The sequence below is a fragment of the Muscardinus avellanarius genome (assembly GCF_963383645.1).
Source record: "Muscardinus avellanarius genome assembly, chromosome: 16".
NCBI classification, from domain to species: Eukaryota; Metazoa; Chordata; class Mammalia; order Rodentia; family Gliridae; genus Muscardinus; species Muscardinus avellanarius.
Window position 1 is genome coordinate 9287743 of NC_137802.1, and position 26483 is coordinate 9314225.

Below are 26483 nucleotides of genomic sequence, written 5' to 3' on the forward strand. Positions count from 1 at the left end.
GAGGAGGAGAAAAAAGCAACCAAATGTGCTCAGCTCCTGTAAAAACAGACATGTGAGAGAGTTTGTGATTTCCTGTCATTCTTCCCTGGCGCTGTGAAGAAACTCATTTTGTGTTCTGTCTTTCCTAGTTCACAACCCTCTCCCTCCAAGGATGTCCAGAGACAAAAGAAGAGTTGATTTCTCTTTGGGGGTTGACATTATTGAACTTAGTAAGATGATCCAAGCCAAAGAGAATCGGAAATGATGTAGCCTCTCATACACACACAACTACTTTTATTTTTTTTTAATTTTTAATTTTTTCTCTTTCTTTCTTTCTTTCTTTCTTTCTTTCTTTCTTTCTTTTTTTTTTCAGTGTGGGGATGTAACCCAGGGGCATTCTACCTCTGAGCTACACCCCCAGCCCTACTTTTATTCTTTATTTTGAAACAGGGTCTCAGCAAATTACAAAGGGCCTCACTAAGTAGCTGAGGCTGGCCTTGAACCACGATCCTCCTTTCTCAGCCTCCCAAATGCCGGGATTACCACCTTGGGCCACCACGCCCAGCTCTTTTTGTTTTAAAATGGTAGAGAATATGGTTGACTGGGCTGAAACCGCCACTGTTCAGGGGAGGGGGGTCCATCTAAGGCTGGTGAAATTTCATAAACGAAGAGATGAAACCAGACCTACAGGTACTTAATCCAATGGTTGCCTTCCTGATTTCTGTGGAGTGTGTGTGTGTGTGTGTGTGTGTGTGTGTGTGTGTGTGTGTTGCTGGGAATGGAACCCAGAAGCTTCCTTTGGGCTATACTCCCAGACCTATTTTATATTTTATTTGGAAACAGGGTCTCACTAAGTTGCTGAGAGCCTTACTAAGTAGCTGAGGCTGGCTTCGAACCTGCGCGATCCTCCTGTCTCAGCCTCCCAAGTGCGGGGATTACAAGTGTGCGCCACCACGCCGGGATCCCTGTGGATTCTAAACAGAACCCCCTCCCCATTTTATGGCTATAAACTGAAAACAGTATAAAGTAAGTTGGGTCAATTAAAAAAATCTTAAAACCCATGCTTGAGTTAAACTAAAACAAGGAAAATAAATGCAAACAAATGTCCCCTTACAACAGACTTTAAAGACCCCAAGCACTTTGCAGACAAGGAAAATAACTTTCTAACCAGAGAGAACAATCGGGAGGGTATAAAACTTGGAGACACGGCTGATAAGACACTGTTTCTTATCTTGCAGCCCTCACCTGTAGTATTCTTCCTGGCTGGTTTGCCCAGGGTTGCTTGAAGCTGGCCCAGAGGGAGTTCAGAATAACCAGAGAGAGGTATGGAGGTGTCAATGGGAACCCTAAATCGACATGACTCAAAGTCTGCCTTTTTTTTTTTTTTTTTTTTTTGCGGGTCTGGGGATGGAACCCAGGGGCATTCGACCTCCGAGCTACATCCCCTGCCCTATTTTTTATTCTTTATTTTGAAACCGGGTCTCACTGAGTTGCAGAGGGCCTCACTAAGTAGCTGAGGCTGGCTTCGAACCTGTGCGATCCTCCTGTCTCAGCCTCCCAAGTGCGGGGATTACAAGCGTGCGCCACCATGCCTGGTCACCCCAAGTTTTTAATGAAGCAATTTTAGATTTACCAAACTGTATGAGGCTCAGAGAAGTTCTGAGTTCGTCCACAGAAGCAGCAGCCCCCCCCCCCAAGAATGTTCAGGGGCGACAGACATCAGCAGAATAATTCAAGAGTTGTTGCAAACGAAGGCAAATTGAGGATGGTGGGTGTATGTGTAAACGGAGACAGAAACCGAGAACAGGTGAGAATCACCCCAAACTCTAGGTTAGGAAAGTTCCCGGAAGGGCGGATGGCTCAGGCTGCCTGGGGGTGGCTGAGCACCCCAAGAGACCAGGCAGACCCAGAGCCCTGAGATCAGGGAGCCCTTGACTCTCTTTGCAGTGCTCAGCGGTGCTCTTTATTGGCTGAAAAATGCCAAATAAAGACCTTTAAGCTGCTACTTTTCCAAGTAAATCCACTTCCAAGTCCTGGGGCTGGGAAGGCAGGGCCCTAAGCCCATAAGCAAACACTCCCTGAAGGCGTGAGCCAGGGCGCTGCTCTCCCTGACCCCATTTAGCACGTAAAGAAAACTAGTCAGGCTCAACCCCCTCCGGGGACAACGTGTTCCTGGGTTCGCTGAAAGCACGCAGAGTCACGGGGCCCGAAAGTCGCAAACCCAAGCCCGTGACGGCATCTCCACGAAGCTGAAATTTCAACAACTTACTTTAGAGAGCAAATAGAAGGGAGAGGGGGAAGGAAAAAAAAAAAAGAAAACTTTCCCAGGTTGCTCCTTCCTGGGAAAAGCGATGGCGCATCCTCCTGTACAGAAACGGGGCTTGCTAAATATACCCGAAGGATCGCGCAGGTTCGAAGCCAGCCTCGCCGACTTAAGAGACCCTGTTTCCAAATAAAATATAAAATAGGTCTGGGAGTGTAGCCCGGAGGTAGAAGGGTTCTATCCCCAGTACCGTCAAAATAAAATAAAATAAAAAATAGGGCAGGGGATATAGCTCGGAGGTTGAATGCCCCTGGGTTCCATCCCCAGACCCACAAAATAAAATAAATAAATAATAAATAAATAAATAAACCCAAAGACAAAATGTGGCCACTTGCAAGGCTGTGAAAAGGGGTATGTGAATCCTACCAAGGGGCTGAGCATCTCAACTCTCAGGAGAGATGTAGAATCTGAGAAAGAGAGGAGTCCTCCGCAGGAAATTGTACATGTGGGACAGAATGGGCCTTAGCGCCCAGTGTCAGGGGTTCACTGACCCCAGGCCATCCCTGGGCCCAACGGGACGGAACGGAGGGGCCGTCCTTCTGAGTTTTCTAGATTCTAGCCACATGGGAGGTGAGATTCAGAATGAAATGTCATAAACTCAGCTCATCACCTAAATGCTGTGTGAGAGCTGCCACCTACCTACACGCGGGCTCTGCCTTCATATTTAACAAGCATACAAAGGGGGGAGCCAGGCGCGGTGGCACAGGGCAGTAATCCCCGTCTTTGGGGAGGCTGAGACCGGAGGATCGCAGGTAGGAGACCAGCCTTGGCCATTTGGCGAACCCCTCTGCAACTTAGCCCGACCCGGTTTCAAAGTAAAATAAAATAAGGCTGTAGAACATCCCTGGGTTCAATCCCTAGCACTAATTAATTAACTAATTGAACATCCCTGGGTTCAATCCCTAGCACTAATTAATTAACTAGTTAATTAATTAGAAATGAATAACCAAGCCAAAAGTGGGTAAGAATAAAATAAGGTCGGTGTGTGTGTGTGTGTGTGTGTGTGTGTGTGTGTGTGTGTGTTGAATGTAGAACATCCCTGGGTTCAATCCTCAGCATTAATTAGTTAATTAATTAGAAATGAATAACCAAGCTGAAGGTGTAAAAAGAAAAGAGAAAAAAAAAGAAAGAAAGAAAGAAAAGAGAGCCTATCCTAACTGTTCTCGGAAGCCAGGAGTCACAGCTCAGTCCTGTCCAGGGGAGACACAGGAAACAGTGTCGGGTTGAACCGGCCTCTCAAGCCCGCAAACAGGCTGATAAATGAGGCGAGCCCAGCCACAGGCTTAGAAGCAGCGGTGCCCCGTACGCTGGCCCCTCTCCTAGCTCATTAGCCATGCAAGATCACCATCGTATGGGGAGTGGCCTCGCAGCTGGAAATTAAATTAGCCCAGCTATAAACCAGGAATGGGGAGTGGAAAGTGTCTGATGAAACAGCCGTCCTGGGGAAAAAACGGCCATCCCTAACACTGCCCCGGTTCATCTTCCGGCTGCCCAAGCCCGCCCCGCCTGAGCGATTTCTTTTCTAAACGGTGAAGACAGGAGTGAGACTTTGTTGCTTTGGTGATCAGATAAAAGCCCAGGAAAGTGAGCTGGCGCTGTCAAAATCAGGGAAGAGAGCCGGGCATGGTAAGCTTGGAATTCTGGTACTTGAGAGGCTGAGACAGGGGATTGCAGGTTTGTGGCCAGCCTCGGCTACTTAGTGAAGCCCTCTGCATCTTAGACCCTGTTTCCAAATAAAGAATAAAAAATAGGGCTGGGGTGTGTAGTTCAGAGGTAGAATGTCCCAGTACTGCAAAGAAGAAGAAAAAAAATCACTAAAGAAATGGCTTCTTGCTGGGCGTGGTGGCGCACGCTTGTAATCCCAGTCCTTGGGAGGCTGAGACAGGAGGATCGCGCAGGTTCAAAACCAGCCTCAGCTACTTAGTGAGACCCTGTTTCCAAATAAAATATATAATAGGTCTGGGAGTGTAGCCTGGAGGTAGAAAGGCTCTGCTTGGGTTCCATCCCCAGTACCACCACAAAAAGAAAGAAAGAAAGAAAGGGCTTCTTAATGAGATGAAGTGGCCAGAATTTGGATTCAAAACACACACAAACACACACACACACACACACACACACACACAGTAAATATTCAGATTAGCCAGGCATAGTGGCATACACTTGTAATTAATCCCAGTACTTTTTTTTTTTTTTTTTTTTTTTTTGGTGGTACTGGGGTTCCTGGAAACCCTTCTACCTCCAGGCTACACTCCCAGACACCTATTTTTTATATTTTTATTTGGAAACAGGGTCTCTTAAGCCAGCGAGGCTGGCTTCGAACCTGCGTGATCCTCCTGTCTCCGCCTCCCAAATGCTGGGATTACAAGCTGCGCCACCTCACCTGGCTATACTTTATTTTGAAACAGCATCTCACTAACTGGCTGAAGGCCTCACTAGTATTTTATTTATTTATTTATTTATTTATTTATTTATTTAGTAGTACTAGAGATGGAACCCAAGGACATTCTAACGCTGAGTTACACTACACCCCCAGCCCTGTTTTATTATTTTTATTTTATTATTATTATTATTATTATTATTATTATTATTTATTTTTGGTGGTACTGGGGTTCCTGGAAGCCCTACCGCCGGGTTACACTCCCAGAACTATTTTTTATATTTTTTTATTTGGAAACAGGGTCTCTTAAGCCAGCGAGGCTGGCTCCAAATCAGCGCGATCCTCCTGTCTCCGCCTCCCAAGTGTGGGGATTACAAGCGTGCGCCACCACGCCCGGCAATTTATTTTTATTTTGAAACAAGCTCTGGCTAGGTTGCTGAGCGGCTCACTACTTGCTGAGGCCTGTCCTTGAACCTGCACTCCTCCTTTCTCAGCCTCCCATGTTAAGATTATAGATGTGCGCCACCACGCCCAGCTTATTTTTTTTTATGTCGAGACAGAGTCTGGCTCAGTTGCTGAGACTGACCTCACACCTGCGATCCTCCTGTCTCAGCCTCCCAAGCCCTGGGAGTTAGGACCCCCGCTGCTGATTTTGAGACACACAATCACTGGGGAGGAGGGGTTCTCTCTACCTGCAGCCCAGACCGCTGCTGCTTGCTGAAGCCCCCCATACCCTGAGCTCTGGGACCCACCACCCATCACCACATCTGGAAGGTCATGAGGTTCCGAATCTATCACAAACGGGCCCCATATGGTGCAGTGACATGGTCCAAGCCCACATGCCCCCCAAAATATACCATCGGAGTGCTCTGAGGGCTCCCCTCAACTGAAAGCTTGGGGCTCCAGGAAACCGCTGCCTCTGCTTCCTGACAGCTGCTCTTCTTACAGAATACACACAGGACCCTGTTTCTTGCGTGTGTTTCCAGCAAGACCTGGATGAAAACAGGGCCCTAAAAATAACTGTGAGCGACCCAGCATTCCCTCGGAGGGCGCCGATGGCCAGGAGCTGGGGCTGGGCACTCCTGAGACCTGCAGCCTCTCCTCTCAGCCTCCTACAAACACAAACGATGTGTATCAGAGGAGCTTCTGTTGAAGCCAGATGGGGTCGGTAATGGTAATCACTCTTGATGTTTTTTATTTTTATTTTTTTGCAGTATTAAGGATTGAACCCAAGGGGCGCTCTACCACCGAGCTACAATGCCAGCCTGTTTTATTTTATTTATTTTGTAGTACTGGGGATGCAACCCAGGGGCATTCTATCTCCGAGCTACACTCCTAGCCCCGTTTTTTATTCTTTATTTGGAAACAGGGTCTCACTGAGTTGCAAAGGGCCTCACTAAGTAGCTGAGGCTGTCCGGGAACCGTGATCCTCTGGTCTCAGGAGGGATTACAAGCATACACAACCACACCCAGATTTGTTTTAATTTTTAATTAATTATTCATTTGTGCTACTGGGGATGGAACTCAGGGACATTCGACCTCTGATCTGCACCCCCAGCCCTATTTTTTATTCTTTATTTTGAAACAGGGTCTCACTGAGTTGCAGAGGGCCTAAGTACCTGAGGCTGTCCGCGAACCCAGAACCTCTGTTCTCAGCCTCCCGAATGCTGGGATTACAAGCGTGCCCCACCACGCACGGCTTTATTCTTTATTTTGAAAACAGGGTCTCATTAAGTTGCAGAGGGCCTCCCTAAGTCACCCAGGTTAGCTGCAAACCTGCGATCCTCCTGTCTCAGCCTCACCAAGGACTGAGATGAAAAGCGTGAGCCACCATGGCCGACTCCTTTGTATTTATTTATTTTCTATTTTTTATTTTGAAAAACAAAGCCTCCCTAAGTTGCTGAGAGCCTTGCTAAATTGCCAAGGCTGGCCTCAAACCTGCGATCCTCCTGTCTCATCCTCCCAAGGACTGGGATTACATTGGGTAGGCTGCTGGCTACCCAAACTTAATTGAGTTTCTCCGCCATGAATTATGGGAAGCCAATGTGGCTTCCACAGGCCCACTTAGGGCTCTAAGACTCTAGCAACTAGCCAAACGCTGCTCCTCCATTGGATCATGGTAGTCACGGTAGCCATAAAAGAAAAGATTCTGGACTCAAAGATAAATGACAAACAAAACACAAATGAACCTAAAATTTATTTTGTGTGTGTGGTACCGGGGATGGAACCCAGGGGCATTCTACCTCTGAGCTACACCCCCAGCCCTATTTTTTATTCTTTATTTAGAAACAGGGTCTCCCTAAGTTGCGAGAGAGAAGGTTCAGCCCCCAATCCCGGCCCTGCCTGGATGGACCCCCAAAATGCTCTCTTGGTCACCTGCTCCCTGTACTGGTGAGAAGCCCCGCCCACGGGGACAGCAGGCTCCGCCCCCTGCAGGCGGTGGGCGGGGCCAGGCTGTGTTGTCCAATGCCACTCATCTGCCTGGGGTTGGGGAAGAATGTTTCTCTTCTGGAAACCTCAAACCACAGAACACAGGCCCTACTAGTCATCTGAGTCGCCTGGGGAGAGGGGTGCGGGTCCCCCCGGGAGGCTGAGCGGGGCTGAGGAGGAACATCCCGCCCATTCTCCTGCAGCCTCAGAAGCAAACACTTGTTCCAGGGACGCAGAAGGTCCAGTCCCCAGCCGTGAGCGCATCCCGGGAAACCAGCTAAGTGTTTTCTTGCCTTCTCTGCCTTGAACTATTGAGTTATTTTATTGTCCAACAAAATACACGGAAAGAATCCAAGAGGCGCATGCTTGTAATCCCAGGCCGTGGGAGGCTGAGATAGGAGGATCGCAGGTTCACGGCCAGCCTCAGCTACTTAGCGAGGCCTTTTGCAACTTGGTGAGACCCTGTTTCAAAATAAAGAATAAAAAACTAGGGCTGGGGGTGTAGCTTGCGAGGTGTAATTTAGCGAGGCCCTCTGCAATTCAGTGAGACCCCGTTTCAAAATAAAGAATAGAGCCGGGTGTGGAGACGCACGCTTATATTCCCAGCATTCGGGAGGCTGAGACAGGAGGATGGCGGTTCAAGGCCAGCCTCAGCTACTTAGTGAGGCCTTTTGCAACTTGGTGAGACCCTGTTTCAAAATAAAGAATAAAAAACTAGGGCTGGGGGTGTAGCTTGAAGGTAGAATGCCCCTGGGTTCCATCCCCAGTACTACAGAAAGAGAGAGAGAGAGAGAGAGAGAGAGAGAGAGAGAGAGAGAGAGAGAGAGAGAGAGAAAGAAATAGTGCTAGGGGTGGAGCTTGGGTATGGAATGCCTATGGGTTACACACACACACACACACACACACACACACACACACACACACACTAGTTCAAATGCAAGCCTCTGCTGGCCTGGAAATGTTTCTTTGACCTGCGGAATAAAGGTCAGTCTCTTCTCTCCTCTCCTCTCTCTTTCTCTTTTCTCCCCAGGCTAGGGAAGGGACCCAGGCCTTGTACATGCCAGGCAAGCATGTTATCCCTGAGCCACGTCCCCACCCCCAATGGCCTGTCTTTTAACTGAGCATTCCAGCCTTCCTTGCTTCTGGGCCAGCCTCCCGGCCCTCTCTGGTCCTTCCTATCTGATGTCCCCTCTACTCTGTGTAACCTTCAGGGCTCTACTATGCCTCCCTGGGCTTTTTTTTCTTTTTTTTTCCTTTTTCTTTTTCATATGGGAACTTTCTTCCTTGGACGTTTGTATTAGCCAGCAAACTCCTGTTCATCCTTCAAAGCCTAACTCAATGGTGGCCTCTTTTTTGAGCCCCTTCCTCTTTGTTCCCATGGCATCTTTCACTGTGGCCCCCGAACCCAGAGTGTGAACTTCCCAAAGACTCAGGACAATGCCCACCAGCTTCTTTCTCCTCCCCCCAAAGTGTTTGCTTACTGTTCTACCCCCCACCCCTCCAGGTGTTCCAAACTTGCCTGATGGAGAAAATCATGAATGAATGATAAACACCGTGTATCATTCCATCAGTCCTGCCACCTAAGCTGTGTGGTCGTGACCGGCAATATGGCTGCTTCTTTTTATTGCCTGAGTTTCTCGGGGCCCCATGGAGAGAGAAGCTAGGTGTCAAATACCGGTTTAAAAGGCGGGTTACTCGATAGGAAGGGAGGTCTGATAAGGATGCAGAGTCAGCCAGGTAGCTGCAATGGGCCATCCTACGCTGGCATGAGACCGTTCACCTCCAGACCAGATGGCGTCCCCGCCAAACACCCCGTCTCTGAGCCACGGAGAGGGCAAGGGCGATCCCAGCAGGTGTTAGACTTTCTCTCAAGAGGAAGAGTCTGGGGTTGGCAGCGCAGGAGATAATGGGGTCCTTATAGCAGGCTTCTAGGGTTCGGAGGGGAATCCAGGTCCTCCCGCAACTTCAGTTTTATACGCCCAGGTAAATCGACCCCCATCTCCCTCCATTAAGAGGCTCCACCGGCCTTGTTTCCCAGGGACACCGAATCCCAAAGTTTTCTCTGTTTCCGGTGTTCTGTGGCTACAGACACTTTTAAGTGTTCTTCTTGGCTCCAGACACTAAAAGCAAACATGCATTTTCTCCCCTACCCCAATCCCAAGGGGCTGGCTTTGTCTTCAGCCCCAGGAGGCCAAGGTTGATGCGCTGCGCTCTTGTGTTATTTAACAGAGACCTGAACATTGCATCCAGGGCTGGCAAACCTCATGGTGGTAGGAGAAAGCAGACAGAAACCCCAAGGGCCCGGTGGAAAAGAGCTGCTCCTTCTCCAACACCATCAGAAGTCTCCCTCCTTAAACACCACAGACAGGGCGCGCTTCCCTTTGAAAACAGGCGCAGGCCGCTTGGGGCCGCAGACCTGCAATTAGCCTGTTTATGGTACAACAGCCAGGGGGGGTAGCATGGGCAAGAGGCGACTTGAATCTTTATCAGCCCCGGCCCCTTTCTAGCCAGGGTCCTGGATTTACCAAGACTCTGTTTCTCCCTCTTAATCTGTTCTTTTTGTTATTTTGAGAAGAGGCGCAGCTCCGTTCAATTTGAGGAGACATTCCCAACAGGGAGAGCTGTGCAGGCTAGCTCAAGCCACGGAAGAGGCAGCCTGTTCTGAAAGTAAAAGGAGAGAGAGGGAGAGGGAGAGGAGAGGGAGAGAGAGAGGAGAGAGGGAGAGAGAGAAGAGAGAGGGAGAGAGAGGGAGAGAGAGAGGAGAGAGAGAGAGAGGGAGAAAGGAGAGGAGAGAGAGGAGAGAGAGAGAAAGGAGAGGAGAGAGAAGAGAGAGAGAGAGGGAGAGAGAGAGGAGAGAGAGGAGAAAGAGAGAGAAAGGAGAGGAGAGAAAGGAGAGGAGAGAGAGGAGAGAGGGAGAGAGAGAAGAGGGAGAGAGGAGAGAGAGGAGAAAGAGAGAGAGAAAGGAGAGGAGAGAGAGGAGGAGAGGAGAGAGAGAAAGGAGAGACGAGAGAAGAGAGAGGGAGAGGGAGAGAGAGAGGAGAGAGGGAGAGAGAGGAGAGAGGAGAGAAAAGAGAGAGAGAGGAAAAAGAAGAAGAGGAGGAGGAGGAGGAGGAAGAGGAGGAGGAAATAGAGGAGGATCAAGGTTCAACTTCTTAGACCTGCAAGAACCCCCAAGGCACCTGCCCTACTCTCATGCCCCAAACCAGCATCTAGCCAAACGCTCCTTCATTGGATCATGGTAATCATAGTAGACATAAAAGAAAAGAAGATTATGGACTCAAGGACACATAACAAATTAAACAAAATACAAATGAAGCTAAAATTAATTTTTTTGTGTGTGTTACTGGAGATGAAACGCAAGGGTATTCTATCTCTGAGCTATACCTCCAGCCCTAGTTTTATTCTTTTTTTTTTTTTGTGTGTGTGTGTGTGGTACTGGGGATGGAACCCAGGGGCCTTCTACCTCTGGGCTATACTCCCAGGCCTATTTTATATTTTATTTGGAAACAGGGTCTCTTAAACCAGCTAAGGCTGGCTTCGAACCTGCGCGATCCTCCTGTCTCAGCCTCCCAAGCGCGGGGATTACAAGCGTGCACCACCACGCCTGGCTATTTTTTATTCTTTATTTGGAAACAGGGTCTCACTGAGTTGCAAAGGGCCTCACTAAGTAGCTGAGGCTGGCTGCGAACTACGATCCTCCTCTCTCAGCTTCCCGAATGCTGGGATTACAAGCGTGCGCCACCACGCCCGGTTTATTTTTTATTTGGAAACAGGGTCCCACTGAGTTGCAAAGAGCCTCACCAAGTAGCTAAGGCTGTCCTCGAACCACGAGCCTCCTGTCTTAGCCTTTTCCCAAAGGCTGGGATGACAAGCCTGCGCCACCATACCCAGCTTTTTTCTTTATTTTGAAACTGGGTCTCCCTAAGTTGCTGAAGGTCTTACTAAGTTGCTGAGGTTGGCCTTGAACCTGTGACCCTCCCATGACAGCCTCCCACAATGCTGTGATTAGAGGCCTGTGCCATTGTACCCGGCTGTTAGCACTTATTTTATTTTATTATTTTTATTTTTTTGGTTGTACTGGGGGTGGAACCCAGGGACTTTTCTACCTCCGGACTATACTCCCAGACCTATTTTATATTTTATTTGGAAACAGGGTCTCACTAAATTGCCAAAAGCTTCACTAAGTAGCTGAGACTGGCCTCGAACCTGTGATCCTCCTACCTCAACCTCCCAAGTACTGAGATTACGAGCAAATGCCACCACACTCAGCTCCCCGCAGCCCTTTTTATTGTTTATTTGGAAACAGGATCTTGCTAAATTGCTGAGGCTGGCCTCGAAATTAAGATTCTCCTGTCTTGGGCTCCCAAGTACTAGGATTACAGGTGCACACCTGGCTCCGTTATCTGTATTGATGGTGGTGGTCTTTGTCCTTGTATAATTTCTACATATTTGACTTTCCTTCAGGAGCGTCAGTCTCCTTCCTCTCCCTCATTTTCCAGCCCAATCATTCCCTCTTTCCCATTCGTTTCTGCTGCAGCCAGATCCAGATTGCATCAGGATCACAGAAGTGTTCCCCAAGCCAGTCATGGTAGCACACGCCTGTAATCTCAGAACTGGGGAGACTTTGAGACAGAAGGATCACAGGTTCAAGGACAGCCTCACCAACTTGAGACCTTCTGCAACTCAGTGGCAGCTTGTTTCAAAATAAAAACTAAAACTTCTTAGTGAGGCTCTTTGCAACTTAGACCTTGTTTCAAAATAAAGCAGGGCTTGGTGGCACATGCTTGTAATCCCAGTACTTGAGAGGCTGAGACAGGAGGATCACAGTTTGTATCCAGCCTCAGCTACATAGTGAGGGCCTCTGCAACTTAGTGAGACTCTGTTACAAAAAAAAAAAAAGAATAAAAATAGGGCTGGGAGCGGCGCAGGGGGTGTGTGTGTGTGTGGTAATCCCAGCGCTTGGGAGGTGGAGACAGGAGGATCATGCAGGTTCGAAGCCAGTCGTGCTGGTTTAAGAGATCCTGTTTCCAAATAAAAAAGTATAAAATAAATAGGTCTGGGAGTGTAGCCCAGAGATAGAAGGGTTTCCAGAAACCCCAGTGTCACACACACAAAAAATAGGGCTTGGGAGTATAGCTCAGAGGTAGAATGCCCCTGGGGTCCATCACCAGTATCACCAAATAAAGGGATGAGAAATTAATGTGGGGATTAAAAGAGAATATAAGAATAAAGAGAAGAAAAGCCTAGTCTTGGGATTGCTTTTATGTGGGGAAGGTCTTTGGCTCTGGGTGGGGGACGACAAGAAGATGTGGCTTGAACTGGTCCAGAGGAAAGTCATGTCACCTTTCAGCAGTGCACAAAGCTTGTAGGCGGTGGAGTCTGCAGGGGCCCCGGGAGCCCTCTCTTCCTTGAATTCAGGAGGCAGAGCCTCTACAGGTACAGCTGCCTGACCTCAGGCCACCTCTGAGAACTTCCTCCTTTGCAAAATAAAGGAAATCACAGGAAAGGATCATTGTTAAGATGACCTAGCGCCTGCTGCCCACAGCAACTGCAGCCCGGGGTGACTGACATTCCGGCAGCCTCTGCCTCTTCCGCCTTGGCACTCCTAGGAGAGCTCAGGGCAAAGGGAAATGCAAAAATCATCTCCGGGCCTAGTGACGCATGCTTGCAATCGCAGCATTCGGGAGGCTGAGACCTGAGGATCGCGGTTCACGGACAACCTCAGCTACTTGGTGAGACCCTCTGCAACTCAGAGAGACCCGGTTTCAAAATAAAGAATAAAACATAGGGCAGGGGGTGTAGCTCAGAGGTCGAATGCCCCTGTCTCCCTCAGTCAGGTCCTCTCCTTTACTCCACTAAGGTTTTTCCTCCTTTATCTGCCCCAGAAAGTGAAGTGATTTTTTTTTTAAAAATAAGTGCTAAAACCGGGCGTGGTGGCACACGCTTGTAATCCTTGGGGGAGGCTGAGACAGGTGGATCACACAGGTTCGAAGCCAGCCTCAGCTGGTTTAAGAGACCCTGTTTCAAATTAAAGAATAAAAAATAGGAGCTGGGCGTGGTGGCGCACGCTTGTAATCCTAGCATTCAGGAGGCTGAGGCAGGAGGATCGCAGTTCACGGACAGCCTCAGCTACTTAGTGAAGCCCTCTGCAACTCAGTGAGACCCTGTTTCAAATTAAAGAATAAAAAAAAAAAATTGGGCAGGAGCTGTAGCTCAGAGGTCAAATGCCTCTGGGTTCCATCCCCAGACCCGCAAAAAAAAAAAAAAAAAAATAGGGCTGGGGTGTAGCTCAGAGGTAGAATAGCCCTGGGTTCCATCCCCAGTACTGCAAAAAAAAATAAAATAAGTAAGAGTAAAACAAATGTATTGTTCATTGACTACAGAAAAAGAAAGTGGTCACCTTTCACTTTTCCATTATTTTTCCCTACTTAACTGTCTTGTGCCCCCCACCCCACAATCTCACACTCACCCACTCACCCAATCTGGCCTTCCAGAGGCTCTTAGGTGGGAACAGGATGTTTATTTCTTTGTGTATCTGTGTTAAGGGGCAGCGTTAGCATATGCTAAGTGCCTGGAGACTTTGGAAGATCAGACGGCAGGGCACCAGGGACCAGACACACAGCACTTCAAGAGGAAGGGCTGGGCCCAGCCAGGAGGAGTTTCCAGCCCCAGAGGCTTGGGGGAGACAGCCAGAGGCCGCTGAGCGGGGCAAAGGCACCACCGGCAATCTGGAGGGGTATTGCTACTAATTGTGCGCTCTATGACTTCTCCCTGGGGAGACTGCACTTTAATGGAAGAATGGAATAAATCTTGCATTTCTTGCCGCCCTGAGCAGGGTCCCATGATCGCCATTTTAAAATCCATCATCTACCTAACAACTTTAGGGGGTAAAAGAGAGAAAGAGATAGATAGATAGATAGATAGATAGATAGATAGATAGATGAGAGAGAGAGAGAGAGAGAGAGAGAGAGAGAGAGAGAGAGAGAGAGAGAGATTACAACCTTCAAATCCATCACAAAATTCCCAGCGCCCTGGATTAAGTCCATCCCTCCCATAGAAGAGAGCTTTTGAGTAAATCTAGGCAGCACTAGAAGGGGTTGAGCTTTCAGGAGCCAGGAGCCAGGAGAGGAGACTCCTCGCCCACTCTGCAGGGCGCAGCTGCAGGACTGCAAGAGGCCTGAGAGGAAGATGAGGGCCCTCAGTGTGTGTGTGAGGGTGACTTGGGGGAGCAGCTGAGGCCTAGGGAGGAGGGCCAGGGAACCTGATCTTCGTCCAGGTGAGATTCAGGAATCGGGAAGGGGGCATCACACTGTCGTTAAACAGTGTAATATTTAATAGATGGGAATGAAACCATTTTCAGCAACGGGAGCAAGTTTGCTAAACTGCCTTAGAGGCACCCATTTATTGAAGTGGGTGCACGAATCCCAGTACTTGGAGGCTGAGACGGGAGGATCGCAGGTTCATAGCAGAAAGGTCCAAAAAGGGTGGAAAAAAAAAAGTACAGCGTGAGCTCGGAAGCCAAAGCGTCCAGGGACCTGATTCCGCGGCTCGGATTAAAAGCGAAGCAGGAAGAGCCAGCCCGACTCCGCCCCCGGCCTGGGCGGGACGCGCGCTCGCCCGCCCCTCTGGGCGTGTCTTTTATTCGGGCGGAACTCCATTGGTCCCAGGGCAACCCTTCCGACCAATCAGCGCGGGGATGGGTGCCGCCGGCCCCGCCCACGGCGAGCGCTAGCCGCGGAGCCGCCCGACAGGTGAGGGCGGGTCACGTGGCCGCGGCGGCGACCCTGGGGCGCAGGGCAGCTCCGGCCCCGCCCCGACACGAGGACGCCCCGCCATCTGTCCCAGCCCTGGCGGCCCTCCGACAGATGCAGTGATCCCAGGCGACCCGGAGGCCGGCCGCGGAGCCATTTTCTCTGCCCTGGGCAGCGCCCCAGGCCACCTTCCAGATCCCGGTGTCTACGCCCAAAGCCTGGCTGCCTGCAAGCTTCAGACACGTGGCCAGAGCGGGGACCGCGTGGGACGCCTCTGTTACCCCCCCCCTGCAGTCATTCAGTCGGGACCCTGTATGCAAAGCCTGTTTTTTCTCGCTTCCCCAAGTGTGGTTTTGAGTTTTTTTTAATTTTTTAAAACTTTTTTAAATTAAAAAAATTTTTTTTTAACTTTCTATTTTGTTCCCCCAGCCCCACTTTAGCCCAGAACCATCTTACAGCATTTTATAGGATTCTTAACAAATGTAACCGTGCTAAGTTTTTCCGGGGCAGAGATCTGGGAAGAAAAATCAGAATTCTTTCTTAGTCGTTCACGGCCAGTCAAAAGGGGTTTGAAAATAATGATCCTTCGGACAGAAAGGCAGAGTTTAGCCTGGGCTGAAATACAGTCGACCTGATGGGAGGCCAGAATTGTCTTCAATCCCATTTGTCCGAAGGGAAAATATTTTATTCCAATAACGTAATCATTTTATATGAAGAAAGTATAAACTTGGCTCAGACAGTACTCCCTTAACTGTCTACTTCTGTAGACATGCACCCTATTTGTATAGCTACACATTTTATACATTCATGAGGTACAATGTAATTTTTGACTCCTACATTTTATATATTTGTACATACACATTGGGTAGTGATTTGCTCAGGGTAATTAGCAGAACCCTCATCTTCAACTGTTATTTCTTTATGGTGGATAATTCCAATTCCTTTTTTCTAACTATTTTGAGATATATAATGCATATGGTTAATTATATTCACACCGCTTTGCCATAGGACACGGGAACTTTGAGGGGCAAACGCTGTTGTACAACCTTGTTATTTAAACAAGCGTCCTTCATGAGAAAATAGAGCAGCGTTTTGAATGGCCCACTTAGTTTATTTTTAATAGTTTCAAGTCACAGGAATGTGTATGAAATATGAATTTAAAAGGAGACATATACCTATTTTAAAGGACATGAATACCACTCTTTTTATGTCCAAAAAAAATTAACGGTAGGTCTTCTTAAGCCCAATTATTTATCATCGCGTTTTTAAGGTGGCAATTAGTCCTTATATCCTAAACTTGCCCCGGGATCTCTTGAATGAGAAAAATCAGAACTAAAAGCCAGCATGCGCTGGCATCAGTTTTATTTGAAGTTAGTTTTATTTAGGCACGACATCAGAGAAATATGAGACTTCTCGCAAGGTAACGTTTTAAATATTAAAAAGTTTCACGGTCTAGGTACAATTAGTTTTCAAAGATATCAGTATCTCGTTTCTTTTCGGTCACGGTCAACGTTCTCATCTGAGGTAGGCGGCAGCATATTATTTTCATTAGCCTTGAAAATATGCCGCATACGTAGGGAATTCATTTTTGCTGGGATTCCATACGAGGATCCCAACAGCCCAGGACTGAAATTTCAGTTTTCCTACTGTCTGAAATCATCGGCTGTTAAACGGAGAGGTAGCCGCCCTATTTAGAAACAAACTCTCCTCACGGCAAAACCAATGCCCGTTATACCGTGACTTTAGAGTGGACATTTGGTTTTTTCTGTCAATCAATTTAATTTCCATGTTCATAAAGAACATAAAATATGCAGAAACTACTGATGTAACAAGCAATCTTAGTCACATGTTTTAGTTCTGAAGCTTTAAATGAATACCACCACCTCCCTGATTCAGAAGACTTATCTGACTGGTGTATTTTTTATTTATTGTTTTAAATTCCTGGTGCACTTCGAATTATAAATAACTCTACTGATGCAAAGAGTCATTTTCTATAACCAGAAAGCCTTACATCTTACAACACGTTTTCATCAAAGGACAAATTAGCATCCAGATTTGGGATGAGGCCTTGTGACCTATTGATCTTTCAAAATATCAGAAAGTTTTATCTTCTAACAACAACAACAACAAAATAATAATAATAATAATAATAATAATAATAATAATTAAAAAAACACCAAACTAGATAAACAGAATCTGTGACTGGTCACTTTGAAATGCTAAAACAATACAACTTTAGCTGGGAGAGCATCTTTGAGAAATAGCGGTCGACATTAAATTATAACTTTTCGATAGTCATTTAAAAAATAAAAGCCAAATCTCATTTAGTCGCCACTGAATTTCTAATTGCTGTGGTCTGCCTTTTAGGAATACTTTTTAAGACATGGCCTGCAACCTAATTTTTAAAGCCCGGTGCAATCACAGCGGATCACTTGGAAGATAACCAGCGTAATTTAATTCATCCATCCTCAGCATTTTATTTATCTAAAACAAATAGGTTGCTATTAAATATTGACAATTTTATTAACTCTGAGCATCTAAGAAAACACTTATGATTAGGTTAATTTATGTTATATTTTCCCCTCAACTTGTAAAAGATTAATCAACCATTTTATGGTCTCATTTAGGTGCCTAATTAAAAGCAGAGCTCAACACATGCTCCACTGTCTTGCTAATAAATCCTGACAGCTTTGTAACAGGACGGTTTGTATTTCAAATTGTTGCATGTAAATGTACATCTCGGATCCTCAAGCAGCAGCTTCCAAGTGAGCTGCAGACTAGGTTTAAGAGAGAGAGCACAATTATTTCAAAATGGATGATCTCCAATCACATCTTAATCTTAGCATCTTCAGTGAGACAGAAACCGTCTTCACCACCGGGTTTTTAGAAAATTACTGGCAAAATCAGGGTTGTTTCCCCCCCCCGACATTTGTTAAATTAAAAGGATGGGGGAAATATTATTCTCAGCTATTAGTCTTCAGGAGAGAGGCTTCCGCAGGGACTGCGCTTTAGAATCTCATTCTTGCCGGGCGTGGTGGCGCACGCTTGTAATCCCGGGCTTGGGAGGCGGAGACAGGAGGATCGCACGTGTTCGAAGCCAGCCTCAGCTACTTAGTGAGGCTCTCGGCAACTTAGTGAGACCCTGTTTTCAGATAAAATATAAAAATAGGTCTGGGAGTATAGCCCGGAGGTAGAAAGCCTCTGGGTTCCACCCCCAGTACCATAAAAAAAAAAAAAAAGAATCTCATTCTTAAGAAATCTGCTCCAAGTGGTAGCTGGAAAAGGCTTCTGTTAGGTAAGTGCAAGAAGTTAATTACTTGGTCTTGATTGGGAGAATCCTTCTTTTCTAAAAATTAATCAATTGTTTCCAAGGAGTTTGGGAATTTGTCATTTAACCCTAGGTCCTCTTACCCCTCCCAGTTCTAAAAAGGACAAATGGCTGAGAATAAATCTCCTCTTCAGGAAGGAGTCTGTTTTCTTAGCTTCTGTATTTAAGGGGTATGCTTGTCATTTTAAGGACTCCTTTGATTCTAGCTGTCCTGTGCAGAGAAATAAAAGTGTCACAGTGGTGTGATTCTCTTCAATCTAGTTAAATAGCAACTTGGGATATTACTAACTAGCCTGTTTTGGAATTGAAACTTTTAATTTTTTTATTATTTTTTTTTTCTGGTATTGGGTATTGAACCAAGGGGTAATTTATTCTGCCTCCAAGCTCCACCCCCAGCCCTTTTTATTTTTTTATTTTGAAACAAGGTCTCACTAAATTACCCTGGACTGGTCTCAAACTGGCAATCCTCCCGTCTGGGCCTTCCAAATACTGGGATTACAGGCGTGTACACTGTTTCCTGGCCTGCAGATGAAATTCCTTCAAAGTGAATGACAGGGGGAACCATCTTCACAGAGCTCCCTGGAGAAGTCAGAAAAACTGTCAGACTTCTAAAGCAGGTGCAGTGTAGCTTGCCAGACATAACTAGCATCTTGGTTGGGTCACTTAAGAGCAGGGCATAGAATACCCTCCAGAGGGGGCTGCCTGGGTGGCATATTGGCTTTGCCGCTGTCCAGCTGTGAGACCAGGAGGAAGTTACTTAACCTCTCTGTGCCAGTGTTTCCTCATCTGTAAATATGCCTACTTCACCAGACTGTAATGACGATTAAATTGGCTAATCCTGTAAAACTTGAACCAGTGCCTAGCAGATCGGAAAAACATTTAGTAAGTGCTAGCATTGACCTTATTGAAAATAACTCTCTCTCTCTCTCTCTCTCTCTCTCTCTCTCCCCCTTTCTTTCTCTCTCTTTCACACACACACACACATATTATACTTTAATGCATTAAAGTATGAGCTTATTTTATACAAACAAAAAAAACCATGAAAAGTAGAGTTAAACTGAGAAAGAAGTTTCAGTCACCTTAAAGAGTAAGGCATATTTTTGCAGCACGAGTAACAATCACAATATTTGGCTGACTTCATCCTCAAACTGAGGTAATGAAAACCAGGTGTGATAGGGCATGGTTGTAATCCCAGCGTTTGGGAGGCTGAGTCAGGAGGATCGCACAGGTTCGAAGCCAGCCTCAGCTACTTAGTGAGGCTCTCAGCAACTTAGTGAGACCCTGTTTCCAAATAAAATAGTTCTGGGAGTATATACCGGAGGTAGAAAGCCCCTGGGTTCCACCTCCAGTACCACCACCAAAAAAAAAAAAAAAAAAAAAAAGATTGTGAGCATTCATGAGAATCTACCAAAACTTAAGCCAAAAGAGAGACTTTATATTAAAAGAAAATGACCTCTTTAATGTTGGAAACTTATTTCACTATGCAAGTATAAATGTCTAACTTATGTACTTTCTCCCACTTTTGCATGCTTTTATTTGTTTATTTATTTATTTTTGCAGTACTGGAAATGGAGCCCAAGGACATTCTACCTCCCAGCTACACCCCCAGCCCTATTTTTTTGTTGTTGTCGCAACGGACCTCACTAAGTAGCCGAGGCTGATCTCGAACCCCGATCCTCCCGTCTCAGTCTCCCAAAAGCTGGGATTACAAGCGTGCGCCACCACGGGACACAGACTCTCCTCGGACACCATCACACCCAGGCACCGGACACTCCTTAGACACTTTGCTAAGCTTGGGTGCTTGCTTCAAGACAGCGCGCTAACTAGAAAAGTAAATCCAAATTAATCTAAATCACAGACTAAACCTCAGGCTCCTTTGCAGACAGACAGCAAGAACCAGCATCTGTGACGATGATGGTGGTGGTGGTGGTGGTGGTGGTGGTGGTGGTGGTGGTGATTTTTAGCCCTCAGAAGGGTGGAGAGATTCCCACTGTCTGTCCTTTGGAGGGTCAGCTCTCGGCTGCCCCTCGGTGGGCTCCATCCTTCCCTGGTGACCCCTCTTCAGGCGGCTGATGGTGTCTCCTTAGGGAAGGTGGGAGGAACCACAATCCAATTCCCAGACATCATGCAAATCTGCCTAGACCCCCGTCTACACCAGGGGCTGTGTATCAACCCACTAAACCCATTCAAGGCTCACAGCAGCCACGCCCTCCTTCTCCCCAGCTGATGACCACGCAGACCCTGGGACTCAATCTCCCTTGCCCCTCAGTTTTGAAATATCTCCCTATCTCCTATGCGTTGAGGACTTATTTTAACCAGGTTTTAGAACTGCATTTCCTTTCCCTGTTAATTATTATTTACATTCTCCAATTGGCTGCCTGATCTTACCAACGGAGCGGGAGATTGAGTAGGGGACAACTTTGGCAAGAAGCAGAGATTTTTTTTCGAACAGAAGGAACTCTTGCCAGGGCACCGGATTTTAGGCAAAGTGCTCTGTGAATCGGGCGTCTCTACAGTGTGTCCGGGTTTCAAGTTAAAATGTCCGCCTTCAAGATAATTGCCAGGTCCACAAATTTGCTCAGATATCCGGAAGAGTTAAAAAACTGGAATAATCAGAAGCCGGGCGTGTTGGCGCACGCTTGTAATTCCAGCATTCGGGAGGCTGAGACAGGAGGATCGCGGTTCACCACCAGCCTCAGCTACTTAGTGAGGCCCTTTGCAACTCAGTGAGACCCTGTTTCAAAATAAAGAATAATAAAAAAAAAAATTAGGGCTAGGTGTAGCTTGGCGGTAAAATGCCCCTGGGTTCCATCCCAGTACTGCAAAAAGAAATTTTTAAAAAATAATCAGATAGCACTTAAAATAGTTTTATTTCCTTTTTTTTTTTTTTTTTTTTTTTAAAGCAAGCCCATGCACCCTGTGCTACGCAAGACACTGCAGAGGCAATCTCGGGATCCCTTGGTGGCTTTTTGCAGCTTGCACGTCCCGGGTCACCGCCGCTGAGCCCTGTGCGCCCGAGTGGGGACATTCCCACTGCGAATCCTTGGTAAGCTTGTGGGTCCCTGGGTCTCCAGCGGCCTGGCCCAGCTGCCCAGCACCTCTGGGAACCCGGGTCCCGCCCGAAGCTCCCGGGCTGCGCTGCAGGCACACAGAAAAGATTTCCAACACGAATTAGATCCGGCTTGCTTTCTTTTTCTTTCTTTCTTTCTTTCTTATTTTTTTTTAATCGATCAAAAAGAACGTGGCAGGTGGAGGGCAGCCGCCTAGGAGACATCTTCCTGTGGGGATTTCCACCGCCTGCCCCAGGTGCTTTTAAAGCCGTCTGACACTAAGGGTTCAGTTATTCTCTTGCCAGTTCCTCCCGACCCGGTTCTCCGAGTGTCTCTGATCTCAGAAAACCCCGGGCTGCCTCTGGCTTCTCCGGCTTCCACCAAAAAGGATTCTAGTTGTAGCCTGCCACCCAGCCCCAAAGCCCTTATTCCAGGCGGAAGAGGGGGCAGGGCGGCGGTGGTGAAAGAAATCACAATAGCCAATAACAATAGCTGAGCCTCGGAGCGGCCCCGTGCCAGGCGGGCACCTGGCGCCCCGGCGCCTTCTCTGCCCAGCCTGGACCCGCGCTGTCCCCCTGCCCAGACCAGAGCGCGGAGGCCCGGATTCCAGAGCTCCGGGGTATCCGGGAATCCGGAGAAGGGCGGCTGTCACAGCCGGCTAGACCTGGAGACTTGGGCAATCCCTGACGATAATTAAAAAAAAAAAAAAAAAGTCATGATGGATAATGGGCCGGGGGTGAGCTAGCGAGGCAGGGGAAGGGGTACTTTGAATCCACAAACATCAGCATCTTTTTTTTCTTTTTTCTTTTTTCCTCCGTCCCATCCCGGTCCCGGAAAGTAGTGTTGGGACAGGGCTTCGGTTCGCCTCCCTTCTGTTTTTCAAACCCTCCAAGCCGCTTTGAACCTAATTGGAGTTGGAAAAGTTCGGGAGAGTCGAGCATGTAGTGCTGGCTGGGTGACCAGAGAGAGGAGGTGCCCGGGCCCTTGGTGGGCGACAGGGTTTCCAAAGGTTGGAATGTGACCCCCCTCAACACATCCTCCTGCAACTCACCCCCGAAGACCAGTAGCCGGAGGGAAATTGGGCAGACGTCGTGATTATGTCCCCGGAGCCGCGACTCGCCACCCTATTTTGTGTGTGTGTGGGACTGGGGGTGGAACCCAGGGGCTTTTCTACCTCTGGGCTATACTCTCAGACCTATTTTATACTTTCTTTGGAAACAGGGTCTCACTAAGTTGCTGAGAGCCTCACTCAGTAGCTGAGGCTGGCTTCGAACCTGTGCGATCCTCCTGTCTCAGCCTCCCAAACGCTGGGATTACAAGCCTGGCACCACCACGCCCGGCCTCACCACCTATTTTAAAAACTGAATTTCCGGAAGCCGCGACCTGGAAGCCACCCTCGTTGCTCAATCAATGGGCCTGAATATTCTGGGCGCCCAGACGCGCACTGGGGCCCGCGGAGACACGCGTTCTGGCCCCGGCTCTCCCAGCACCGGAGCCCGGGAGGAGGGTGGCGGGAGGGCAGCGCCCCGGGCGCCCGGGAGCCTTCAAAGCTGCGCGCCTCTTGCTCCGGCTGCAGTGCGCAACTTTGCCCGACAGGGACCAGCACCGCTCCACGCTCCGCAGCCTGCAGAGGCGCCAGCCACCCTCCCCGCGCACCCTCCGGAGCCCGGGCTGCTGGAGCGCGCGGCGGGCCTGACCCCCTTCGGGTTCCGCTAAAGATGAGGACAGTAACAAAATAACTGGCTGGGCGGCTCGGGCAGGACGGCCGCCCCACCCCTTTCCATCTGGGGAGCAGAAGCTGCTGGAGAGGTTGCAGCTAGGGAACGGACTGCCGTCGCAGATCCCCGGGCTCCGCGGGGAAACATTTTAAACACTAACTAGCAAACACTGGATTGACTCGTGTGGGATATTGGCAGGCAGCTAAGAGGGTGGCCGGCTCCCCAGAGCGCACTCCCCCACTTCTTGGTGATAAAGTCGCCTGATTGATTCTCGGGGACCCCCTGGACCAAGGAGCCCCGAGCGCGGCGCAGAAGTTTCTGTAGGTTGTGGCCGCAGCCGAGCTGGGCTCACTGGAGACTCCGCGCGTTGCCCAGCGGCACCCTGGTCCCTCCCTACCCCCCCGATGGTCCGAAGCTGTACCCCACATCACTTCTCCACCTCCCCCCCCCCAAAAAAAACCAAACATGCCACATCCCTTTCGCTCAGGGCGTGCGTCTCGGCGGGGAAGAGGGTCCCCTCCTCCGGCCAGCAAACTCACCGGTACCAGGCGAGGCCCTTGTCGTAGCTGCGGTCGAAGAAGTGCGGCTCTGCGCCCACGGCGCGCACGTCGGGGTGCACCCGCAGGAACTCCAGCAGCGCCCTGGTGCCGCCCTTCTTCACGCCGATGATGATGGCCTGGGGCAGCTGCTTGCTCCCGGACCCACTGAAGAAGCTGGAGATGGGGCTGGGGGAGTCCGGCGCTTCGGGACTCGGCTCCTCCTGGTCAGCGGCCAGCGCGGTGGCCGGCGGCGCCCGGAAAGGCGGCCTGGGGGGCGTCCCATTCGAGGCCGGGGCCGGGGCCGGCGGGGCGGGGGCGGCGCGGGACCCCGAGCCCAGCAGCAGGAGCCCCGGCGCGGCGGCGCAGGAGCCGGCGCACGAGTACAGGAACATGTAAAGCCAGACGCAGATCATGGCGAAGACCAGCGCGAGCTTCCTCCTCACCGGCGGCGGGGGCGTCGGCGGCTGCGGCAGGAGCCTCCCGGGGACATCGAGGCAGGACCTGCCGCCGCTCAGGCGCTGCCCCATGCGCGGCCCGCGGGCGCGGCCAGGGTCATGGCTCAGCACATCGCGCGCGGGTCCCGGAGGCGCAGGGAGCTCGGAGAGGGTCCCCTGGCCCGCTGGACGCCCGGGCGGCTGGGTTTATTGCCCTTGCGCGCCCGCGATCGCCGCTGCCCGCCCCGCCGCTCGTCCGCGGGTGGTGGAGGCGGCCGGAGCGCCCGCGGTTCTTGACATGTTGCCCCGGAGCAGCCGCAACTGGAATGGAAAGTCTGAGCGGCCGCGACTGCTGGAGAAGGGGCTGGCTGGTGTGCTGCCGCGACTCGCCCCGGAGCCCGGGAAACGCGCCCTGTGCGCACTGGACGGTGCGCACGGCCGCTCGCCGGGGCTGTCTCCTCGCAGTCCTGGAGAACCGAGCCCGGAGAGCGGCCCCGGCACTTGCCCGCTGAGGCTGCGGAGGAGAACTGCGCAGGAAGGGAGCCGGGGACTGGGGTGGAGTGGGCGGGCCCGGCCCACCGGAGTGACGGGCCGCTCTGCCTATCGGAGACCCCGAGCGCCATGCAAATGTAGGCGCTGCGCCCCGGGCGCAACAGCCAATCCCCTCTCGGAACGTGGGGGTGTGGAAAGGATTGGGGCGGGGAAAGAACGTTGGCGGTTGCTATTGGCTGTTGGGGGAGAGGGGGCGGGGTCGGGAGGCGGAGCCAGGGGCTGGTGACTGGCGCACCGGGTGGGAAGGATGCTGGAGTGGCCGAACGCTGGGAGAAGTCCGAGCCCACCGAGCGGTGCGCTCCCTCGCCCGCGCGCATTTAACGTGCTCGCTCTCCGGAGCCGGCCCGAGCTGTGGTTGCCCAGATGTCGGGACATGAGTGCCATCCAGATGTTTCGCAGGCCGGGTTCGGGATGTGCTGCGTTGCATAGTCAGGACCGGGTAGGAGGAGCCGCAGATGCACGGAACCCGCTCATCCCACGCCGGAGACTCAGAACCCCACAGGCCCTACCGGGACTGGCTCCGGTTTAGGAAGTTTGAGCAGAGAGTCTGTTTGAAAAATCCGCTGACAACTTTTATCCCCGGTCTTTCCTCCTCCTTCTACGAGGACTGATCTCTCTGGCGTGCTGGGGAACTGGGATCTGCGTAAACTGACCCTAGAAAAATCATCTCCGATCTCCCTAAACTGCCAGAAAAGACTGGGGATGGGAAAAAGAGAAGGGAAAAATTAGCAGGGATATTGAATGTGGTCCTTCTCCTTCTCACCACCACCTCTTCTTCCTCCTCCTTCCCTCCTCCTCCTCCTCCTCCTCCTCCTCCTCCTCCTCCTCCTCCTTCTCCTTCTTCTCCTTCTCCTTCTCCTTCTCCTTCTCCTTCTCCTTCTCCTTCCCCTGCTCTATATGTGCGAGTCACGCGTGAGAAGTTTTATCTGGGCATTACTTTGTGGGAAACCTTAGGTTTGAGAAAAAGATTCCATTTTCCCTTTCTGTCCCGAATACGTATGAAAGCCAGCATTCACCCACACACATACACACCCGAACACACCACGCACACGCACACACACACTTGTTAGACAGCGATTGACCCGTGGCAACTGATAATATTGAAGGTTATTTTTGACCACCCATTTTTAAAGTCAAACTTTGGAGCAAATCTGCGGCTGTTAATTAACTGCGTTGCGCTTAATTCCACCGAGTCCGCTCGAAGCCGCCCTCCCCGGCTCTCAGTGTAACAGGACCCGCCCGGGCGGGGGCAGGGAAGCCGGTCTCCCCAGGACCGGTACCAGCTGGCCGGCGGGAAGCGCGGGCGGGGGTGCGGCTCTTACTAAGTCCTTGCGCCCGGGTTTGGAGAGAGGACGTTCCAGACCCTCTCGTTCAGCCCGCTCGGGTCCGGACAGTTTTCGGTACTCGGCATCCGCTCGCCAGCTGGGCCCCAGCGCCCACCCCAGCTCGGCCCCAGGGGTGAGGCTCGCCCACCAGGTGACCCTGCGCTCGGGACTTCGCTTCTGGCACCGGCGGGAGCCCGGGTCCCTCTGAGGCCCTTTGGGGAGTAAATGTCCCCCAATGTCGCCGCAGCCCTACCCACCTCCAGTTTGGAAAAAGTGTCGGAGCGCCATCCGTGGACCAGAAGAATTCGGAAAATACTGCGAGAGGCCAGCGCCCCGGGCGGGGTCCGGGCGACCTCTTGGAGCGCAAGACCCTTTCCTACAAAATTGTTGAGAAAAAAAAAATAATTAAGATTTTCCTTCCGCTTTTTATATTCGTAGAGAGAACTTTTGTCAGCTCCCTCCCAACACACACACACACACACACACACACACACACACACACACACATCTCCTTCCTCCTGGGATATTGCGTTTTTTCCTTTGAAAGTGACTTAATCGTCCTTAATTTTTAATTTAATCAATTAACGTATTATGAATTCACTTTGAACTTCTAAATATGGGAACAAATGTATTTCTGAGCACTAGCCCGACTCTTTATTTTGAAGTGTGTGTGTGTG

The 26483-nt window shown here is 49.9% G+C and overlaps 1 protein-coding gene across 1 annotated transcript in view; it reads right to left on the reverse strand.

Moving 5' to 3' along the window:
* The window catches only part of LOC308275416 (heparan sulfate glucosamine 3-O-sulfotransferase 3B1), a gene marked incomplete at both ends in the record, with an annotated part of 39697 nt that extends 15675 nt beyond the window's left edge, over nt 1-24022 (reverse strand). Inside the window, one exon of the mRNA XM_080713671.1 lies at nt 23496-24022. Within this exon, the coding sequence (XP_080569797.1) occupies nt 23496-24022 (527 nt within the window). The remainder of the gene's footprint in view (nt 1-23495) is intronic.
* Nucleotides 24023-26483: the final 2461 nt, after the last annotated feature.